The following is a 15,953-nucleotide window of genomic DNA, read 5'->3' as shown; positions in this document are numbered from 1 at the left end:
GGCAGTATACTCAGGCATTCTGTCTAAATGGGAAAATAACAAATTCTTCAAAACTGTTTGCCAAGCTTATGATTTCATTACATATTTGGAATCACCAATACAATTATAGGTTTCATTTTATAAGTTTCGTTTCTAAACATCCGAATCAAAAAATAAGAAATCAGCATATTTTCAAGCTACCCAGGCTAATGCACAAGCGCGCTAGAAAAGAACGAGAGCACGACACCAACCTCATTTATGACCGTTCTTCACATTATCATTCTCTGGTCGTCTGATCAAACTGGTCTTCTGAAGTAATCCACAACTTGGTCTTGATGGCGAATCTTCTCCAGAAATAACAGTGCATCTCTGTTTACACGTTTGTGTGTGTTTGAGTAGTTGCTGTCATGTGATGTGCGTTTGACGGGACGTACTGTACCTCACATTCATTTCATACAGATTACAAAACCAGAAAACTTTTGTTTTTAAGTGCACTTGGTTTATTTAAAAGCATAAGATTCAAGCTTTATCTGGATATATTTTTTATGTCTTTGAAGCAATTATTTGCTGAGAATCTAGTGCGTTGTTGACCACCAAACTGTCGTAAAAGAACACATCTGGTCAGAGCTTTTCCACGAGAGAAACATTAGTCTATAGCGATCAACGATTGGCTCCTGTACTAGTAGGAGGGGCTTCTTTTGCCATATTGACCAATACACATTTCCCCATTTAAAACTGTGCGAGTGACATGTCTTGTGTATTCTATAGTCTTTGATGACACGTACAAAGGGAGAATGTCAAAATATTTCTGCAGACTGTACGAAGTGAGATTATAATAATTAGAATTAAAACATTATACATTATAACCATTAGAAGCTGGCTATATTCACACACTAACGCCACACAGCTATGTTTGAACCCCTTATGAAGGTGATTTTTGCATAATAGGTCTGCTTTAAATGTAGCTGTCACTCCTGAAACATTATAATGTTAACTGTATGGCTAAATGGTACAGTACAGCAGTTAAGACGATTTAGAGTTCCACTTATAAAGTCTCCAGTGAATTCAGAATAAGTCCCATTCTGTCCTTCTTGTGAGACTGCAGAAGGATTTGATTTGTCAGTGGAGCTGGCTATTGGACACATCTCACATTATTTGTCAATAGACACAATTTGGACACTTCCCAGAGCGTCTCAGACAACGCACTCCTGTTCCTGCCTGAGAAAGGACAGCGGCGGTAATGAAGTCTATCGAGAAATGCTCTCAATCGATGGCGTGATTAGATTTGATTTGGTGCCGCACATTCTAATGTGATTTTAATCTCGATTGTAATGCGATCCACTGACTGAGGATAGATTGAGTCTCCGAGTGCACCACCAAAGTGACACACGTTTTCCATTAAGACCCGATGGGCCATTATCAATGATTCTGATCCCGCTATTTTTAGATGCAGCTTTTTTTTTTTTTATTCGGGGGCCATCGAGAGTGTTAATGCGCTCGGAGTTTTCATAATGCATTTTGATGCCCGCATGGAGTACGTTTTGTAAGTGCTAAACTAAAAAGCCTTGAATTCATTAGCGTCGTAGCCGCGCAAAAAACACACAAAAGACAGACGGGTGAAACCCTGAACCACTCAGTGCGCATCAGCCCTTTCACACCAGCCATTAGCAGAGCAAAGCACTCTATGCTCTCATAATGGATCCTGTGTTTATTGTGTTGCTTCAAAATGCACCATGTGATTACAGGACGACGTTGGATTTGAGTGTGTGTTGGTCCATTCGCTGCGGGGTCTGCTCGTGAACATCACATAATGCAAAGGGCTTATTGGTGCTGTGGCAGAATAAACTAGAAAAAACTGCATGACTGGCTGTTCAAGCCCAATAAAGCTCAAGCCGTAGACTTTTAACATTGAATCTTCATTATAATAAATTATTGCTTGCTTAGACTATGTGTCCACCAAAGTATTTTTGTTAGCAAATAGATTTTCAATGAAAATGCCATGTTTTTTGTTTTGTTTGTGTGTTAATGCAACAGGATGACAAGTGTTTGAGTGTTTACTGTGTCACGCTTAAGCCAGTTGTCCGATAACAATTAAGAATAGGTGGGACAATCCAAGAGCTTTTAATATTAAATCTTCACAATAATTAATTGTTTTTTTACTTGTCCATCAAAGGATTCTTTGGTATTGATTGTCAATTGAATTTTATGTTGTTTTTGTTTGTTTGTTTGTTTGGAGCTAATTGTCCAATGATAATTGAGAAGAGGCCGGGCAAGCCAAGGACATTTAACATCAATTTGATGTTGTTTTTGTTTGTTTGATTGTTTGGAGAATGTTTACTATCACACTTTAGCCGGTCGTCTAATCACAATTGAGGAGCAGGGCAAGCCAAGGACATTTAATATAAATTTTTATCTTTTTTGTTTACTTAGTTTCCTTTAAAGAAACTAAAGTCGCATTTAGCCAGTAAACCAATCACAATTGAGAAGGGACAAGCCAAGTACTTTTAACATCAAGTCATTGTTGTTTATGTTTGTTTTATTGTTTAGAGAATGGTTACTGTCACACTTTAGCCAGTCGTCCAATAACAATTAAGAAGAGGCGGGGCAAGCCAAGGACTTCTAACATAATTCCTGTTTGTTTGTTTGTTTGTTTGGAAAATGTTTACTGTCGTGTTTAGCCAGTTGTCCAATCACGAATGAGAAAAGGCGGGGCAAGCTTAGGGCATTTAACATAATATCTATGTTGTTTTTGTTTGTTTTATTTTTTTGAGAATGTTTACTGTCACACTTTAGCCAGTCGTCCAGTCACAATTAAGAAGAGATGGAGCAAGCCAAGGACTTCTAACATAAATTCTATGTTTGTTTGTTTGGAAAATGTTTTCTGTTGCGTTTGGCCAGTCATCCAATCACAAATGAGAAAAGACGGGGCAAGCTAAGGGGATTTAACATAATATCTATGTTGTTTTTGTTTGTTTGTTTCTTTGAAATAAGAATTCAATTAAAAAGACGTGGGGCAAGCCAAGGACTTTTAACATAAATTCTATGTTGTTTTTGTTTGTTTGATTGTTTGGAGAATGTTTACTGTCTATCTTTAGCCAGTCTTCCAATCACAATTGAGAAGAGGCGGGGCAAGCCAAGAACTTTTTTTTTTTTACATAAATTCTATGTTGTTTTGTTTGGAGAATGTTTACTGTCACATTTGGCCAGTTGTTTAAAAACAATTGAGAAGAGGCGGGGCAAGCCAAGGATTTTTAGCATACATTTTATGTTGTTTTTGTTTGTTTGGAGATTGTTTACTGTCACTCTTTAGTTAGTCGCCCAATCACAATTGAGAAGAAGCTGGGCAAGCCAAGCACTTTAAACATAAATTGTATGTTGTTGTTGTTTGTCTGATTGGAGAATGTTTACTATCACACTTTAACCAGTTGTCCAATCACTATTGAGAAGAGGAGGGGCAAGCCAAGAACTTTTAACATAAATTCTGTTGTTTTTGTTTGTTTGTTTGTTTGTTTGTAGAATGTTTACTATCACACCTTAGCCAGTTGTCCAATCACAATTGAGGAGAGGGGGGGGGGGGGGGGGGGGCAAGCCAAGAACTTTTAACTTAAATTCTATGTTGTTTTGTTTGTTTGGAGAATGTTTACTGTCGCATTTAGCCAGTCTTCCAATGACAATTGAGAAAAGGCCAGGCAAGCCAAGGACATTTAACATAAATTCTTTGTTGTTTTTGTTTGTTTGTTTGTTTGTTTGTTTTGAGAATGTCTACTGTCATACTTTAGCCAGTCGTCCAATCACAATTAAGAAGAGACGTGGCAAGCAAAGGACTTTTAACATAAATTTTAGCCCGTCAGTTCCTTTATTTATTTATTTATTTATTTATTTATTTATTTATTTATTTATTTATTTATTTATTTATTTATTTAATTTTATTTAATTTTATTTTATTTTATTTTATTTTATTTTATTTTATTTTATTTTATTTTATTTTATTTTATTTGTTAAATGTATTCCAGGAAAAACTGAACATGCATAATACATTTTCATTTAATTACCCTACAAAGAGACAAATTACACATTAAAGACAGAAAGCAAAGATAGTACAACAACCAGCATTTACAGCTTCAAAGAAAAATCTTCTTTACTCTTTTTCTACTTCTAAATGTGTCTGCTATTCTAGTCAAGTCACCTCTCTATCTCTGGAGATGCTTCTTATTGATCCAGCGCTGTGTTTGTTCTGATATTCAGTGTGACGGGGCTTGTCTCTTTCCATCTGCCAGATGCTGTTTAGGTAAACGAGTTTGTCTCAGGTGAGCGGAGCATGTCATTGCTCGGCCTGTGATCAATTATGATAAACGACGACAACGGCGACGTGATTTATACTGTTATTAAACAAGCGCAGTCAACGAATCTGTACAGTCGGAGACGGAGTATAAATGTTGCGCGTGCGACGTAAACACAATATATCCACAACATGTGTAACGCAGAACAAATTGAAGCGTTCTCGCCGAGGATTTATGGCCTGAGAAATCCCAGAATGCCGTGTTGGAGCTAAATGAGTGATAGCTTCATTAAGAGGAGGTATGAATCAGCGGCTGCAGTCTTTCCTCACATCCTCAGTGCCTTTGTTTCTGTGCGCTGTCAATATCGCTGCTGTATTGGAGGAGTTTAGAGCCCACCGCTGCGCTTCATCCCACGGCAAGCCTGATTTATGAGCCAGGTGGTTCTGCCTGTCTCTCTGGACACTGTCGAACACCCATCCTGTCTGGCTCTTTTTCTCTGTAGCAGGAGAGACAGACAAAATCCTCCTGAAACTGAGTCACATTTCAGTGGTGGCTATCAAGAGAAACGCTAGTAAGCTTTTAGAAACAAACCTGTTTATTTATTTTTTCAATTTAATTTATCTTTATTTCTATAGCGCTTTTACAATGTAGATTGTGTCAAGGCAGCTTAACATAGAAGTTTTAGTACATTGAAACTGTAGCTGCGTCCCAAATCGCACACTATACACTATGCACTCATGCACTATGTACTTATGCACTTACACACTCAACAGGATAGTATATGTATGTAGTGGTGTCCCAAATTGCACACTAATGTTTTTTTACTAAGCGGAAATTCAAACCATTTCCCTGATGATGATGGTTTGACGGTCGCCAAATCAGTAAAATAAACAACAAAATTATCAAATAATACCTGCCGTGAGTATTGCCGCATTCACCATCGGGAGGCGCTATAATCACTCTCGTAGAAGAATTTTGCTTTCACCATCCAAAATAAATAAAGTTATCCAACATGTGCGTCCGATAGCTCCGCCCCTTCCGCTACGTAAGCAAACCTGCGGTCGTTGAGTGCGTGAAGTGTCCATCATAACACACTTCATTTTAGCGGCTGAATGAGTGCATCATCCGGGTAATTAAAGTGCACTGATTATTCAGTGTGAACACACTACTTACACTATTTATACTACAAAATGGCAGAATAGTGCATAAATATGCGATTTGGGACGCAGCTTGTGTCATTTCAGTTTTGTGAGTTTAGTTCAGTTCAGTGTGGTTTAAATTTCACTGCTGAGAGTCCAAACACTGAAGAGCAAATCTATCGATGTGCAGCTCCACAGGAAAAAACTTCACCCATTGACGAAAGTGAAGGAAAAGAGAGAAACCAGGCTCAGTTGAGCACGATCTGGCCACGCTTCCTGTGCAGAGCTGCAGTCTAGGCACTGGAGGCTGGTGAATGCTGGTCATCTATTGTGGAGAAGCTACAGGAGAGGTCACCAGTGTGTGTTCAGGCCTTCACTGGGGTCTTACAGGAATCGATATTGTGCTCTCCACTTCTCCATGACCACCAAAAAATTTGCTCAGGATATGAACTGGTCTAGGATTATGGAGACCTCGGGATAAGGAAAAGCAGACTAACATAAGAGTAGATGCTGTTTTAGGCCCAATCTCAATTCTACCCCTTAGCCCTTCCCCTTACCCCTCGTTTTGCGTGTTCAAGTGAAGGGGTAAGGGTGTCCCAATTATTTTCAGCTTGAAGGCGTAGGGCTAAGATAGCCCTTGAAACTGAGATTTTTCAGGACCACACTTGAATCCAAGGGGTACGATAATTTCCAAAAATACACCATCTACAACGGCAGCATGACTGCACATGGAAATCATTAGATGCACAAATAATTTTTTGTCATTATTATGAATTTTTACAACAAACAAGCTCATGTTTTAATACACTCATATCATTGTGGTTAGTAATTGCTTAAATAACAAAAAAGTGGGGGGAGGGGGTTGCGAACTGAAAACCAAGGGGCACTTTCTTCATTATGGAAGGGTACTTTATAACCAAGAGAAAAAAAGGCATATGCACTGCACCGGTTGAGCCCTAGCTGTGCTCATGCCTGCCCCGCCCCCTTCGTCACGTTATGTATTTGCTATTTACTTAATCTGCTTGAGCTCATCCACTCTCACTGGCAGATCTGCAATAAAAGCAAAACACTATTGGCTGTTTTTAAAAAAGTGCCCTCCCTTTTTTTTTTAAACAGCCAATAGTTTTTTTGTTTTTATAGCTACACAATGTCCCACCCTCTCAATGTTTCAGTTGAGATTACATCAAATATCATAAATAAACCATATGATCAAATATAATCAAACAAATACACCAAATAATCAAAATAAAGTTAAAATTTCTAACCAAATCTCTCTGCAACTATACCATGGTCACCCACTGAAGCTAAACAGGGTTGCGCAGGTGGTCAGTATCTGGACGGTAGACTACATGGGGAAACCTGGTTGCTGCCGGAAGTGGTGTTAGTGAGACCAGCAGGGGGTGCTCAACCTGCGGTCTGTGTGGGTCCTAGTGCCCCAGTATAATGATCTGGGTGTGCCGTCTATCTGTTAAGACATTAAATTGAGGTCTTGACTCTTGTTTTGTGTATCAGGAATGAATTAATTTAGAAAAAATATATTGAATTAGACATTTCCACGTTGCTGTTTTTACTTTTTGTGTATATGTTTTAAACCTCAGTTTAAAAAAGTGACTTATAATAATAATAATAATAATAATAATAAATAATAATAATAATAATAATAATAATAATAATAATAATAATAATAACAGTAATAATAATAATAATAATAATAATAATAATAATAATAATAATAATAATAACAATAATAATAACAGTACTAATAATAATAATAATAATAATAATAATAATAATAATAACAGTAATAATAATAATAATAATAATAATAATAATAATAATAATAATAATAATAATAATAACAGTAATAATAATAATAATAATAATAATAATAATAATAATAATAATAATAATTAATTCAGTACTTTATCTTGCATTTAAACACAATAATGGGAAATATTGTAAAAATTGCAGAGCAAAAAAATGACGAATGCTTTGATTTAATACAGTATGTTTATGGAACAGTATGCTAAAAATAATAAACTTACACTAACACTAATAAGCTAATATACTAATAATAATTTACTAGTAAAGTATGATTCATTTTTACAGAGGTCTTTTTATTTCATTTCATTTCATTTAGTTACTTTGAATAACTTTCAGTGGCTAATGACTGATGCATGCATGTGTGTGTGTTTATTTTCTGTTTTTTTCATTCTCACACACACATTTATCACTGTGATTGTGTGGCTGAATGAATACGTGCTGTGATATTTTGGCTGCAGAGATATGAACCCTCTCAAATGAGACGGATGATTATAATTTGTTTATGGAAACTGTTGCTTGTGAAATTAAAACAGTCTATAGTAAAGTTCATTATGAGAAGAAACCAGAAGAAATCAGCTCCTGCTGTTGAGTTGAGATAAACTTTCTTACAAACTGGGTTGAAATGCACCACTGGTCATCGGCATTAGGAGGATTTATAATGCACTATACCTTTATTTTCTTTTTACGACTACACTTTACTGTCTGTCTTGCTTGTTTTTTTTACCATGTTTGTTTTAATTGCAGCATTTTCCATCCTTAAAAATACTAATTCTTTATTGGTATTGATTGTAAATAAAGGTTTCAGAATATAGTTTTTACTTTGATGCCACAGAGGAACAATCTGTAGTTTCTAAAAGAAGCTTTTAGCAAAACGTAATATGCTATTCTAAAAATAATATACTAATATGGTAATATACTAATATATACTAATAACTAACTAATAGTAAAGTATGATTCATTTTTATCATCAGTAAAAGGAGATCAAAAAATTATGTTTTATTAATTTTATTATGAATAAATATGAGTGACTTGATCTTGAATAATGAATTTGGATAATGTATAAGTTCATCCATGGGAATTAAACCAGTGACCTTCTGCTGCCACTTTACTTTTCATTGTCTTTATGGTTTGCATAATCACTTAGTGACATTTGCTGCTATAAAAGTGCTTTTCTTTTCAAGTGTTTTGTACAACACAATCTCACAGCAATTTGTAACTTGATTTAGTGGCTAATTCATATGAATTAATACAATCGCATTCGTAAAACTTACTTTAGTTAATGACGATTGGGTTTTGGGGTGGGGTTGGTTCCCATGCCTAATTTTTAAAATTGTACATTTTTGTATGACTGAACTCATGAATTCATACAAATTAGCCACTAAAGACAAGACATAACATAGTTGTGTTTTTCAGGCTGGTTTTGTTCTAGCTAAAGAACTCAACATAAGTGAAAGCACAGTTTTCATGTGTGTCTCTTTAAATGCAAATGAGCTTCTGCTCCCGTTCCTTTCCAGAATAGGTGAAGCCTTTACAGCTTGTGCTTCAGTTACTCCAACAACAAGAAATCCGCATGTATTTTAATGACTCGCACGTTTACAATACTGATTTATGATTTTTATAAGAATGCTGACAGTCTCCCAAAAGTCGACTTTTGAAAGTTGAAAGTTAAAGTAGAGTTAAAGTAGTTTTTTGTATTTGAATATTTTATGTATTTAAATATAAAGTATATGTACATGAAACAAATTATATATACATTTGAATATGTAACAAAATTGTTTTCTATCTGTGTACTGTATGTGTATGTATTACATTTTAAGTCTATATAATACACAGACATATATTATGTCTAAAACAAAGTTTTATTTTGGATGTCATTCATTGCAGTTAAGGCATCATAGTGGGGCAGTGGGCAGCATGGTCGCCTCACAGCAAGAAGGACGCTGGTTCGAGCCTTGGCTGGGCCAGTTGGCATTTCTTTTCGGAGTTTGCATGAGTTTCCTCTGTGTGAATGACAGTGTATGGGTGTTTTCCTGTACTGAGTTGCAGTAGGAAGGGCATCTGATGCGTAAAACATGCAGGATAAGTTGGCGGTATCTGTCTATCTATCTATCTATCTATCTATCTATCTATCTATCTATCTATCTATCTATCTATCTATCTATCTATCTATCTATCTATCTATCTATCTATCTATCTATCTGTCTGTCTGTCTGTCTGTCTGTCTGTCTGTCTGTCTGTCTGTCTGTCTGTCTGTCTGTCTGTCTGTCTGTCTGTCTGTCATCTATCTGTCTGTCTGTCTGTCTGTCATCTATCTGTGTTATCTATCTATCTATCTATCTATCTATCTATCTATCTATCTATCTATCTATCTATCTATCTATCTATCTATCTATCTATCTATCTATCTATCTATCTATCTATCTATCTATCTATCTATCTATCTATCTATCTATCTATCTATCTATCTATCTATCTATCATCTATCTATCTATCTATCTATCTATCTATCTATCTATCTATCTATCTATCTATCTATCTATCTATCTATCTATCTATCATCTATCTATCTATCTATCTTTATATCTATCTTTCTATCTGTCTGTCTGTCTGTCTGTCATCTATCTATCTATCTATCTATCTATCTATCTATCTATCTATCTATCTATCTATCTATCTATCTATCTATCTATCTATCTATCTATCTATCTATCTATCTATCTGTCTATCTGTCTGTCTGTCTGTCTGTCTGTCTGTCTGTCTGTCTGTCTGTCTGTCTGTCTGTCTGTCTGTCTGTCTGTCTGTCTGTCTGTCTGTCTGTCTGTCTTTCTGTCTGTTTGTCTGTCTGTCTGTCTTTCTGTCTGTCTGTCTGTTATCTATCTATCTATCTATCTATCTATCTATCTATCTATCTATCTATCTATCTATCTATCTATCTATCTATCTATCTATCTATCTATCTATCTATCTATCTGTCCGTCTGTCCGTCCGTCCGTCCGTCCGTCCGTCCGTCCGTCCGTCCGTCTCTCTGTCTGTCTGTCTATCTATCTATCTGTCTATCTATCTATCTATCTATCTATCTATCTATCTATCTATCTATCTATCTATCTATCTATCTATCTATCTATCTATCTATCTATCTATCTATCTATCTATCTATCTATCTATCTATCTATCTATCTATCTATCTATCTATCTATCTATCTATCTATCTATCTATCTATCATTTATATATTTTAATACACAGAATTGTGCCACTATGGAGTGGTGTGGCTGGAGCACCATTTCTCTCCCATTCTGGGAGTCTTCTGTCGCAAATCCAAAGCTCAAATAACAGAAGCATGTAAGAATCTTAAATGAGTTTCATTCTGATGATTTTGGCACTGTTGAATCAGCGTCAATACACGTCAGTGAAAGCACATTTAACCTCGCCTGCATATTTAATACACAAACCTGCATTTACTCGACCATATTTGTCAGGAGACAGCAAATGAAAAATGTTTGTTTTTGTCTAATCCTGTTTGTCGTTGAATTTTTCATCACATTGTGAAAACGTGCTATGCCTCCAACACGACTTTGCTTTTTCCAACTTAAGCCATTCATGCCCCAATTCACCCGCAGAGAACTCAGAGAAAACAGAACTGAAACAAATCAGTCAGAAATAATAATATCAAATGTGGACGATATTCATTTAGAGAGATATTTGAAACATTTCACTCGCTTGTCTAGTAGAGATAACCGTCTGCACATCTAAAGCATTAGTAAGCTAATAAGTAATTTTAATCATTGTGTCAATGAAGTCATCGAATACAAGTTCATAGAGTTAATTACACCCTGATGCGCTGTCATATTTTGCTCACACTATTGGTTACAGTAATGCGCTGTTGCTGTATGCCTGAGGTGCTGTGATGCTAATTTGCAGTCACATCACTTTATACATGCAGGGTGTCTAACCAGACCCTGGTAGACTGTAATTAGTCACTAGCTCCAGCACACTATATAGATTGATTCCGTGCAATTAGCTGAGACAATGTGGACCCCTACTTATTGATTCAGCTAGTAGCTTGCAATCTGTCATCTGAACGTCGTCGGCATGTGCGATGGATTCATGGGATGTGTCCTAAGTGCTTTGCTGTGGTTTATGTGGGACTTTGTTTCCAGTAAAAATCTCCGGAGTGGTCAGTTCAGTTACTGTTCAGCTTCTTAAAGTGATTTTAACTCTGTTAGAAAAGAAGAAGAATAAATACATAATGCTATTTGAGAAGCTTTCTATGGTGAAAGAAAAAATAATGTATTCAGAATAATTAAAGTTAAACATATACTCACCGGCCACTTTATTAGGTACACCTGTCTAACAGCTTGTTAAAGCAATTTTCTAATCAGCCAATCACATGGCAGGATTTCAATTCATTTATGCATGTAAACATGGTCAAGCCGATCTGCTGCGGTTTAAACCGAGCGATAGAATAGGGAAATAAAGTGATTTAAGTGTCTTTGAATATGGCATGGTTCTTGGTGCCAGACGGGCTAGTCTGGGTATTTCAGAAGCTGCTGATCTACTGGAACTTTCATGCACAACTGTGTCTAGGGTTCTAAAGGCGAAGGGTCCAACCTGGTACTAGTAAGGTGTACCTAATAAAGTGGCCGGTGAGTGTATGCTTCAAAACAGAAGGAATTGATGTCAAATGATGCAAACTATACAGATAAATTATGTTGAAAAACATAATAATAAAAATAAACAATAATTTTTATAACATAAACATATGAACATATAAATAACTTATTTTATTATTATTATTTTAATAATATTTTAATAATTATTTTATTTAAATCTTGTTTTTTTGCAGTGCTGTATTTTTTCAGTCGGTTGCTATGATAGAGAGTATCTCCATTGTACCGTTTAAGTGGAAGGTTTTTTGCCGATTATTTGTTGACAGTTGTGCGGTATTGTCCTGCCCCTCCTCTGTTGTGATTATATGGCTCTGTTAGTGAAGAAGAAAATAAATAATGCCGTTTGAGAACCTTCCTATGAAGAAATAAAAAAGAATGTCTTCGAGTAAAACATAGATAAAATATGCTCCAAAACTGATGCAATTAATGTAAAATTATAATTGTACATTAAATATAAAGTTGATTTCTATTAAAAAAAGCATAATAACGCAAAAAAACTTTGCTTTAAACACATAAATATACTTTTTTTTTAGATGTACAAAATTAGTTTGTGTTGGCCAAGATTTTAACACAGAAGAAATTATCATCTGCTTTTTTTTCAAATTGATTTTTCTTCATTATAATAGGATGTCAATCAAGATTCAAATAATTTCTGGGACCCCAAAAGAAGCAGATTTCAACCCTAAATTCATTTTTTTCCAGTATTTGAATGAGTACTTGAGAGTCTACTCATGAAATAATGAGAGTTTTTCCAATGTGTATATCTTCAACACATCATACCAAAACTGATGCAACTGATATGAAATGTCTGCAAAATTATAAAAGTACCGAAATATTCACCACACAAATGTAAACTCATAAACTTAACATGTAAACAAGCAGTCTAATATTCTTTTTGTTTTCACCAGATCCTCCTGTTGTGGATCCAGTAATGATGGATGTTCGTTCTCCAACATTTGCGACGGTCAGTCTCCGCTGTCTGATTCTCAAGTCCAATCCAAACCGAATAGTCAGCGCCTACTGGTACCGTAATGGAATACCTTTACGAAACTCTCTAGTGGACTCCCAAAATGTCCCTCAGCTCCGCTTCAAACTGGACACCACCAATAACGGCACGTATGAGTGCAGGGTGAGCAATGGAGTCGGCATCTCAAACTGCACCTTCAATGTTTCTGGTGAGTTTTTACTGGGACTTTTCTTATGCACTGTATGTTAAGAGAAATAAACCTTTAAAAAAGATAAGTATTCGGGGAGAATGATCATCATGCTATACTTACCTCTCTAATGAAAATAATGTCCATCTTGTTGCATCTGTTGTACCAGTGTTGGGTTAAAGCATTATTTTACAAGTAACACGCTACGTTAGAATATTTCTTTTCTAAATGAACTAAAGTAATGTATTACTAATAGATTTATGTGAATAACTACAAAAATCCTAAAGAACATATACAGGCAAAACTAAAGTAATACCAGTGAATGGTATTAGTGATGTCTTGTGGAGCAAAATGAGTGATCTTTGCTGGAAATATTCTTTACAACTGCAGTGGACAGTAGCAGATTCCAAAATGAGATGCATATTAAGAGTTCAACATAAGGTGGTTATTTATTCATTCTTTCATTAATTAATTAATTCATTCATTCATTCATTTTTAACCACTTTTCCGGGGCCGGGTCGCAGGGGCAGCAGTCTTAGGAGAGGACCCCAAACTTCCCTCTCCCCAGACTCTTTCTCCAGTTCCTTCAGGGGGATCCCGAGGCCTTCCCAGGCCAGCCAAGTGACATAGTCCCTCCAGCGTGTCCTGGGTCTTCCCTGAGGCCTCCTAATGGTGGGACATGCTTGGAACACCTCTCTAGGTAGGCGTCCAGGAGGCATCCGAAACAGATGCCTGAGCCACCTCAGCTGACTTTTCTTGATGTGGAGGAGTAAGGGCTCTACTCCGAGCTCCTCTCGGGTGACAGAGCTCCTCACCCTGTCCATAAGGGTGCACCCTGCCATCGTGTGAAGGAAACTCATTTTAGCTGCTCTAATCCGAGATCTTGTTCTTTCGGTAATTACCTAAAGCTCATGACCATAGGTGAGAGTAGGAACGTAGATTGACCGGTAAATCGAGAGCTTTGTTCTTTCTTTACCAAAATAGACTGCTACATCGACCGCATTACTGCTGCCGCTAAACCAGTCCGCCTGTCAATCTCACATTCCATCCTTCTCTTACTCGTGAACAAAACCTCAAGGTACTTGAACTCCTTCACCTGGTGTAAGGACTTTCCTCCAACCTGGAGATGCAAACCCCCTTTTTTCTGGTGTAGCACTATAGACTCAGATTTGGAGGTGCTGATTCTCATCCCAGCTGCGTCACACTTGGCAGCAAACCGCCCCAGAGCGTGTAAATATAAATATTTTAAATATAAGCATTGCAATGATAAGCAAATGGTCTGTTTGTATCAGACGCAACATGACAGAAGTTATATACAGCCATTCAGAAGCACAGAATAGTGCACTCACTGCACTCCAGCGAAATGGTAAGATTTGCATTCTAATTAATACATTAAACCTCTTTTACATTATTAAATGTACATGCTGAATAACTGATATGTGTTGGCTTGCACTAAGTCACAGTTCTAAAGTTCCATTTCAAGCAATTTATTTTATTTTCAAGAACTGAGGTGAACTATCTGCTGCTGCTTTCAGTAGTGTGGCAATAAATGTCATGTAAAACGGCATTCAAACTCCCATTATAAGCATTTAACACTGAATAAAGCACATGAGGTGTACCTGAGGTGATCATTGTCAGCTTTCCGTTGTTCAGCTGCAAGAAATAGATGCAGTTTCTAAAATATAAATTTCATCTTTTGATTAGGACAAAAACTCATTTTAATATGTAAAATATTCCCTCTATCCTGTGCTTTTATTTAGAACATGATTTATAAGTCTTTGATGGTGTATTTAATCTGGCAACCTGGGGTCTGTTCTTCGTACATGGATTACCTAGTTAGCTGAATTGGGTTTTTGACAATTTGACATGATCCAGGATCATTTTTTTCTTCAAAACTCATCCAAGAGTTGTTGTCATAGCAACAGTTCTGGTAGCTCAAACCTGCTCGGGAGCAGGCTCATTTCATATAAACAGGATTAGATTGACTCAGTTCAAGCAAAGATAATACTGAACGTATGTACAGAATTCTGATATTTTCTTACGGTAGTAGTTATATACACTTAGGAAAATAGTAAATATATATTTGTAACTATATATATATATATATAAGTTATTAAGTTATTATATATATATAAGTTATTAATAAAACGTATGCTATCTGCACTCTAATAAAAGTACAAAGACTGCCACCTGGTGGTTCAAAAAGAACATTCATTGATTTGAACTTTTTAGATCGCTTTAGTACAATTTGTGTGTAATAGTCATGCACAATATGCGATTTAAAAAAAAAAGCAAAAATACATATGCAGTCATGAACATGTTTTGACAGCTATTATGACGGTGATTTGATGCTTCACAAAAGTTGCAGACACCTTTAACACTATCAAAACGCTTTTGTAAACATCCAGTTATGCTTTACACCGATTAAGAAACCGGCTCCTATAATACTACTATGGCTACTATAGTAAAGAGAATCCTCTCTAACTGTAAAACTAAATAAATAGCTAAATGCTCTTGACACATGAAAGGGTAAAGCCTGCAGCCCACAACAAAAGTGAAAAGTTATTGCATGTCATATTTAACAAAACGTTTCTTGCCAGCAGCCAATCGTTTCATTGCTGATCATGATTTCGAGGATCGATACATCTGTCCTTCACAACACACGCAGCAATATCAGATCAGTTCATTCAGACATTTTAATCTGAAAAATGTAAGAAAGCAGCATTTCCCGCTTGTACTTGGATAACTAGAAAAATAACTAGAAAACATTGCTTCATATTAACTTATACAGCATAACTTGATCATTTTTATAATTAACCTATTACAGTAAATACAGAAACAGTCTCATTTATAACAGAATGGAGTAACACTAGTTTTTGCCTTGATTTGCTCACTGATGTCTTCTGCAT

At 36.0% G+C, this 15,953-nt stretch overlaps 1 protein-coding gene across 2 annotated transcripts in view; it reads left to right on the top strand.

Moving 5' to 3' along the window:
- The window catches only part of mdga1 (MAM domain containing glycosylphosphatidylinositol anchor 1), a 409,026-nt gene that overhangs the window by 278,346 nt on the left and 114,727 nt on the right, over nucleotides 1-15,953 (top strand). For both annotated transcript variants that reach the window (XM_087279741.1, XM_087279742.1), the window contains exon 10: nucleotides 12,799-13,065. In XM_087279741.1, coding sequence (XP_087135867.1) covers nucleotides 12,799-13,065 — 267 coding nt within the window. The remainder of the gene's footprint in view (nucleotides 1-12,798; nucleotides 13,066-15,953) is intronic.

Source organism: Danio rerio, chromosome 13, assembly GCF_052040795.2.
Source record: "Danio rerio strain M-AB ecotype USA chromosome 13, GRCz13ab, whole genome shotgun sequence".
Classification (NCBI taxonomy): Eukaryota; Metazoa; Chordata; class Actinopteri; order Cypriniformes; family Danionidae; genus Danio; species Danio rerio.
This window is presented reverse-complemented; position numbering and strand designations above follow the sequence as displayed.